The sequence below is a fragment of the Lemur catta genome, unplaced genomic scaffold (genome assembly GCF_020740605.2).
Source record: "Lemur catta isolate mLemCat1 unplaced genomic scaffold, mLemCat1.pri scaffold_65_ctg1, whole genome shotgun sequence".
NCBI lineage: Eukaryota > Metazoa > Chordata > Mammalia > Primates > Lemuridae > Lemur > Lemur catta.
Genome location: NW_025423864.1, coordinates 673,135 through 680,558, shown reverse-complemented (window position 1 = coordinate 680,558; position 7,424 = coordinate 673,135). Strand labels below are relative to the sequence as shown.

Here is a 7,424-nt window from a genome sequence, read left to right as displayed (position 1 = left end):
CTTATCTACTTAAAACACCTCATTATTTTATAGGGATTTTTTAATTTATGAGCTATTTATAGAGTAAAGGAAAAATGGCATTTATGATGTTTCCATTCCAAGAATATGCTATGCCTTATTATTTGCTCAGGACATTTATTATGTGTCCAATAGTATTAATAACATTTTAAAGTTTTTATTTCATATAGATCTTACCTATTTCTTGTTATTTCCAAGTAGATTTTCTTTTTGCTATTGTAAATTCCTGTTTAGTATATTTTCTAACTGGTTGTAATTTGTATTTATTGAAGGATATTGAGTTAATCATTTCTGCATGTTAATTTTGAATTTTCTTGTTTGTGAAACAGGCAAACTAAATGAGGGTTTTAAATCATTAGAAATTAATTTGTTCCCTCTTCTTTTTAATATTTATTCATACAGTAAATTCTTTCTTTATTACTGGTCAATTCAGGTTTTCTTGTGCAGTAGCTAATGTTGAGTATCCTTTACTTTGACAGAACTTATTAACAGATTTGTCATGGATATCCCTCTATGTGTATAGTGTATTAGGAGTTTTTTGTTATTTATGTTGATGCCACCATTTTGTGTTAAATCAACAAAAAATTTAAATATTTTTCCAATGAATCGTGATTGATTCCTCTTCACCAATTGAATTATCACCCAACACAAGAGCCTATTCATCATAACTCATTACTTCTACTATTGATCTATTTTTTTCCTGTTTAATGAATTATTGCTTTTGGTATGATCTGAAATTTGTTTTGGTTACAATTTCCTTCTTGATGTTAGAACAATTTTTATCAATTTCTTTGCTTCTATTTGTCACTTTTGTTTCATATGCCATTAATTTTATATGTGGATTTCCTCTAAGCTTTTTAATAAATTTAAAGATGAGAAAATAAAGTCCTTTTTATATATGCCCAAATCAGGAATATATAATTATGTTCCAAAACATCTTTCAATTATAGTGATAATGGCATATTTAAGCTTTTTTTTTTTTTTTCAGAATAAAGTGCTTCATTTATTGATGATTAAAATGTCCCCAGCCCCCTGCCCCAGGGCCATGGGCCTCACAGGGAGGTCAGAAGGGTTCAGCGCCCCCAACTATGCCCCTTGGGCCCAGGCCCCTTCCCACCCCGGCCACGCTGGGAAGGTGGTAGCGTGGGGGAGTAGTGGGAGTTTAAGGTGCAAAAAGTATAACAAACAAAACTGTATAAACACAAGAGGAAAGAGCTTAACTAGGAAACATGTAGTTTACGGAACCTTCCACTCCATCTTAAAAGCAGGAATGAAGACATTAAATGACAACAAAATAGGATTTCCTATTAGTGCAGGCCTCATGAGGGCAAGCACCGGGCACAGGCTGGGGTCCCCTATCCCTGGGGGTTCCTCTCACCAGCAGTGCTGTGAGTGGCCCACCCACCTGTGCAGAGGCCCGGGAGGAGCCAGGATGCTGGAGCCGGCCAGGGACAGGCTGTGGCTGCCCTAGTGCGGTCACAGGGGAGCAGAGACGGACACAGACACACACGTCTCCTTCTGGTGTGAAACACGTGCCAGGGTAGCTGGTGAGGGGCGGAGGTGCTCTGCGAGCAGCAGCCCTGCCCCCTGTCCCACCGATAGCACCTTGAAACCCCAAAACACTTGTCCAAGTGGTCCTCCTTGGCCCCTGCCCCTGGGGTCTAGCCTGTCTGCAGGGGTTCCTTGACTCCAGCCCCTGGGAGCTGGTGCTGAGGGAGGCACCTGTCTGCCCACCTAGGGCCTGGCCCACAGCACCAAGGCCTAGCAGCTTCGGGGGACATCGCCGGGACTCAAGACCCACGGTGCAGCCTGGTGCAGGTTGGGGGGCCCCGGGCCTGCCGGCAGGGATGTGGGTGGGGAAAGCAAGCCCCTGGGGTCCAGCCCCTGCCTCCCCCACACTACTTGGTGCAGAGCCCGGACTGCAGTTCCCGCTGCTCAACGCTCCCCACCCGCACCCGCCAGTGTCCAGTCTCAAGCCCTGGCAGGGTGTCCACAGCCCTCAGACTGGGTCCACAACTCTTCTACGGGGCGGCACCCCAACTTCTCCCCAAACCCTGCAAGAAGAAGGAGCAAATTAGGGGCACGAGCACGTGGGGCTAAACCGCTGAGGCCGCTCCAGGCTGGGCCTGACCAACCCTCTCCGGCTCTGGCCTCAGCAGCATGACCGGCCACTACACCTGCCCCGGGCCCCTCCGTCCCCGCCGGACCTGCCGCCTCCAGCACCCTCCTCGCCTGGAGGGCTGCTGCAAACAGTTTCCTCTCTTTTCTTTTTCCTTCACTTCCAAAAAAACCCCAAAAAGTAAAGGCTTCAGGGAGCCGCAGAAGGGGGGCACTTGCGAGGGAGGCGTCCTCCACCGGCTCTGGGGGCTGCCGGCCCGCGCCCCCCGGGTCGGGGTCTCAGGCGGAGCACATCCAGCCACCTCTGGAGGAGGGGGCGGCGGCCCAGGCCCGAGCTGCTGCCCCCCAGCAAGGGGGGAGGGCAGCGGGGTCCCCCCCAGAGCGGGCCCTGGGCTCCAGGTCGCAGCAGGTGTAGCTCGGCAGCTAGTTGGTGGCGTTCATGCCCCGCCAGTGCCGGCAGCGGTGGGGACGAGGGGCGGCGGGGTCTGGGGGAGCCCGGGGAGCAGGGGCAGCGCGGGCCTGAGGCTGGGCGGGGGGCGGGGGGCAGGCCCGGGCCGGGGCGGGCGGTCGCCGGCCCGCGGGCGGCTGACAAGGAAGCATTTCTCCTTGTGGGCCTCGAGCACGTCGGGGCAGCGGCAGCGCGGGCCGCACACGTCGCGAGGCTCCGGCTTCTCCCCGTGTGCGGCGCCGGCGCCGCTTCACGCTGGGCGGGCTGGGGAAGCTCCTGCCGCAGATGTCGCAGATGTCCGGCCTCTCCCCTGTGTGGGTCTTCGTGTGCTCATCAAAGCACTGCTTCATGTTGAAGTCCTGGCCACACCACTGGCACAGGAACTGCTCGTGGCCAGTGTGGATGCTCATGTGTGACGGCAGCTGGTACCTGTACTGGAAACGCTCGTTGCAGTTGTCACATCTGAATGGCTTCTCCCCGGAGCGCTGCAGTGAGTGCACCTCGAGGGACATGCTGCGCTTGAAGGACTTCCCGCAGGCTTCACAGGTGGAGGGCATGTCCTTGGTGTGGGCAACCATGTGCGAAACATGGGCCATGGTATAGAACTCACAGATCTCACATGAGAACTTCTTCTCTGCGTACCCATGCACAATCTTCTTGTGCTCATGGAGGGACCAGAGCTTCTTGAAAGCTTTGCCACACGTCACACACTGGATGTTGCGCTCGCAGTCCGTCTGCCACTGCAGCAGCCGCTCACTCTCTAGCAGGAAGCGCTTGCCGCACTGGTCACAGATCTGCATGTGGCTGTGGGTCACATTCATGTGTTTCTCCAGGTACCAGCGGTTGTTGAAAACTCGTGGGCACTTCTGGCACGGGTGGTGCTGCTTCTCCTCCAGCCTCACATTGGCCCCCCGCCCATCAGTGGCTGGAGGCCCTCGGGCTGGTGCAGAGGCCACTCTGGGGGACAGCTTGGGTCGCTTCCCACTACGTGGCCCAGCCTCCTCAGGCTCAGAGGTGCCTTGGCGCCAGGCATTCTCCCGGGACCGAGTGGCCATGCGACTGTGGGGAGGGGGGTCAGCACGGCTGCCCCGGTGCCCTGGCGGCCCCTGCATGCTGCCAGCTTCCCCCTCCTCTGCTTCCTCCTCCTCAGAGCTCTCTTGATCCTGCTCACTGGGCCCTTCCTCCTCCTCCTCTTCTTCCTCTTCCTCCTGCTCACTGTGCCCTTCCTCTTCCTCCTCTTCCTCTTCTCCCTCACTGCCACTTTCTTGATCCTCCTCCTCCTCTCCTCCACTGCCACCATCCTCCTCTTCCTCATCCTCTTCTTCCTCCTCCTCCTCTGAGTGTCTCTGCAGCGTATCCTCCCGGCCCAGCATCATGGTGGCCGGCTCGTCCCAGGGCCTGGCTTCCCCTCGGCCAGTGGACACGTGCAGTGTCTGGTTGTTGAGGTTCACCTCCACAATGATCTGGGGCTGCTCCTGGCGGCTGTAGGTGCCAGAACCCCCAAGCTCTTCCTCCAACTCGCCCCCACCCTCCAGCTTACACAGGCTGGCTGGGGGCCTGCAGGCCTCCTCGACAGCACCCTCCTTCTCCTCCTTGAAGAAGGGCTGGGCTGGCCCAATGGTGGCAGGCACTGTGCCTCCAGCGGTCCCTGCCCGTCCTCCAGGCGCACTGAGTAGGGGTCAGGACCCTCGCGGGCAAGATCTTGGGCAGGCCTGGGGTGTCCGCCTCCTGCTTGATGTCACAGTAGTAGGGTGGCACAGCTGGGGTGCAGCTGGCAGCCGGCTGGGCCAGGGCCACAGTGCCGGGACCTGGTGGGCCTAGGGAGCGGGCGTCCAGCAGTTCCTGGCGGGACGCGGCGATGCCGGCCATCTGCAGCAAGGAGGCGGCACTGAGCACCTCGTGGGCGCTGGCTGTGTTGACCAGCAGCTCGGGCGTGTAGATGAAGCTGAGGATCTGCTGCAGGCCACCAGGCGCCAGCGCCTCCAGGGACAGCTCCACACGCCGCAGCTGCTTGTTCTGGGTGAAGAGCGAGTGGAAGAACCGGCTGTGGGCAGCGCGCGCGCCCGTGTGCGCCGGGAAGACGCTGCGCTGGGGCACCAGCACCAGGCCCAGGTCGCAGGGTCGGGCCGGAAGAGGCGCTGCTGGGTCAGGCGGCCCGTCAAGCAGGCGAAGTGCGGCGCCACGTCCTCCGCCAGCGAGAACTCAGCGCCGGTGAGTCAGTGTCGTCCCAACCTGCAGCGTGGCGCGTGCCCCGGGGGCGAGTCCAGCGCCGAGCAGCTCTTAAGCTTTAATAAGTTTTGAATAAGCGTTTTGCTTTTTGTTTGTGTCCAAGTTTCTCGTGCCTGTCTCTGAAAACACATTTTAGAGCCATGTTAAAATGTTGGTTGGTCACCTTGCAGGGCTTGAATGGCACATCGCTGGGACCCTGACGGGAGGTGGGGACTCATCCGGTTTGAGTTTAGTGGGTCACAGTCACTTCCTCACGCTCAGCTCCTGGTGGCCGTCGTGGTCTGGGACGCCTCCCGGGAATGTCTCGCTGTGCGTCTCCGCTGCTGACCGCGGGCGCAGGAACCGGTCCTGTGGCCCCGCCCAGCGCCACCAGGCAGGAGTTAAAGTCAGCGTGAGAGACTGTTCCGAACTGACGACAGCTGAGCTGTCTAATTTTCGCAATGTCTGATGACACAGGGCCACGCACATGCTGTCGCCGGAGCCCTTCTCGGGCCCCGGGGCGCGGCAGGAGCGAGGCCGAGGCGCGGCCCCTCCAGCCAGGTCGCCCTGCTGCGGGCTGTGCCTGCGCAGCCCCCCGGCTTCTCCGGTTTCTCTTAGAAAATCCCCAAGTGCATCTCAGCTGGGTGACAATGAGAGCGTCCAGGCCTGCGGAACAGCGAAAGCTTCTAACTCCATTCAGGTCCCGCCAGCTCCAGCTTTTCCTGCCGGGGCCTCTGCAGGTAGGAGCCTGGGACGGGGCTCTAGCCTAGTTCGCTCCAAGTAGAAATTTCATTTTGAATAATTTTCGGTTGATTTTCTTATTCTTTTTCAGGTCAACAACCATACGGTCTGGAAATACAGTTGGCCCTTGAACAACACGGGTTTGAACTGCACAGGCCCAGTTACGTGTGGTTTCTCCTCCGCCTCTGCCGCCCAAGACAGCCCGACCACCCTCCTCCTCCTCCGCCTCAGCCTGCTCAGCATGGAGACGACGGGGATGAAGACCTTCCTGAGGCTCCACTTCCACTTAATGGATAGTAAATATATTTTCTTTTCCTTATGATTTTCTTAATAACATTTTCTTTTCTCTAGCTTACTTTATTGTAAGCTAATAATACATATAACATATAAGATATGTGTTAATCAACTATGTTACTGATAAGGCTTCCAGCCAAGAGTAGGCTATCAGTAGTTAAGTTTTTGGAGAGTCAAAAGTTATACGAGGTCAGTTCCCTCACTCAACCCCTGCCATGTTCAAGGGTCAACTTAATGTTAATTTTGTGCCTCCTTTGCTGCCTTTTTTTTTTTTTTTTTTTTTTGGAGACAAGGTCTCGCTCTGTCCTCCAGGCTGGAGTGCAGTGGCATCATCATAGCTCATTGCAACCTCAAACTCCTGGGCTCAAGCGATCCTCCTGCCTCAGCCTCCCGAGTAACTAGGACTACAGATGTGTACCACCACAGCCAGCTAATTAAAATTTTTTTTTTTTTTGGTAAAGATGGGATGTCATTGTATTGCCCAGGCTGATCTCAAACTCCTGGCTTCAAGCAAGCTTCCTGCCTCGGCCTCCCGAAGTACTGAGATTACAGGTGTGAGCCACCATGCCCAGCCCTTTGCTGCTTTTATAGTTATTGTTTCCTTCTCTTGTGTAATTGTTTTGGCTAGTGTGCAGGAAAGAGTTAACACAAGTGATCTGAAATTGCTCTCCTTAGAAAGGCCTGCTTGCAAGCTTGGTCCTTGGCTGGCATCCGGGAACTTAGACTTTGGGAGGATCCCACATTAACTAACTGATGAGTGGCTCACAAATTGTACAAACAGTATGGTTTAGGCGGAGTACAAACTTCCCTTCTGGGATCTAGAATTTGGTTCTCTCCAGGCAGAGGGTGCCCATGTGACCAGCCCCAATAAAAACCCTGGGCACTGAGCCTCTACGAGGTTTTCCTGGTCAGCAGCATTTCCCACTTATTGCTGGGAAAATCAGTATGTTCTGCATGGCTCCCCTGGGAGAGACCTTGAAGCTTGCTCCTGGTTCCCTCCGGAATTTTGCCCCGTGACTTTGTCCCTTTGCTGATTGTGCATAGCATCCTTTTGCTATAACAAATCTCAGCCATGGGTCCAGCTCTCTACTGAGTCTTGGGAGTCCCCCTAGAGAATTATCAAACCTGTGGGTGGTCTTGGGGGCCCTGACTCAGCTAGACACTCTATTTGTGGTGAAGCCACCTGTAAATGGCGAGAAACGGCCTCCTCCTGCCCATGTTAAGATCAGTTATTGGCTCACAAATGGTGTTCTCTGAAGGCCCCACCTCCCTGCTGTTCAGCTGAAGCACTCCCCAGAGCCGTCAACACTGCCTGGGGTCCTGTGAGAATGCAGAGCTCCTCTCCCCCTCTCAGAGTGTCAGGTCCGGCCTCCTGGTGGACTGTTGTCCTGCTTCTTTGGCTCCTTGCTTGGAAAATTCACAAGCAGGGCCGGTGCCACCGAGTGACCACAGACAGGAAGCAATTCCATGCAAACAGCTTTTATTGCAGAAAAGAAGGGAGCTATACAAAGTGAGAGCACATTCCAGAGAGGAACGGGTCGGTCTCCACGAGTGGGGAATGACGTTGAGGACTCCCAGGTGGTTTCCTTTGATTGGC

At 54.8% G+C, this 7,424-nt stretch overlaps 1 protein-coding gene and 1 long non-coding RNA gene across 2 annotated transcripts; one reads left to right on the top strand and one right to left on the bottom strand.

Moving 5' to 3' along the window:
- Window positions 1-2,573: 2,573 nt before the first annotated feature.
- LOC123629948 (zinc finger and BTB domain-containing protein 47-like) lies at window positions 2,574-5,281 on the bottom strand. Its single transcript, XM_045539305.1, is given in 6 exon segments — window positions 2,574-2,819; window positions 2,821-4,235; window positions 4,238-4,282; window positions 4,285-4,704; window positions 4,707-4,785; window positions 5,069-5,281. Coding segments are annotated over 6 exon segments (2,418 nt in total).
- An 87-nt stretch (window positions 5,282-5,368) lies between these two features.
- On the top strand, window positions 5,369-5,852 carry LOC123629971. The gene is made up of 2 exons (XR_006732477.1): window positions 5,369-5,532; window positions 5,625-5,852. It is a non-coding gene; the product is annotated as an uncharacterized LOC123629971 (long non-coding RNA).
- Window positions 5,853-7,424: the final 1,572 nt, after the last annotated feature.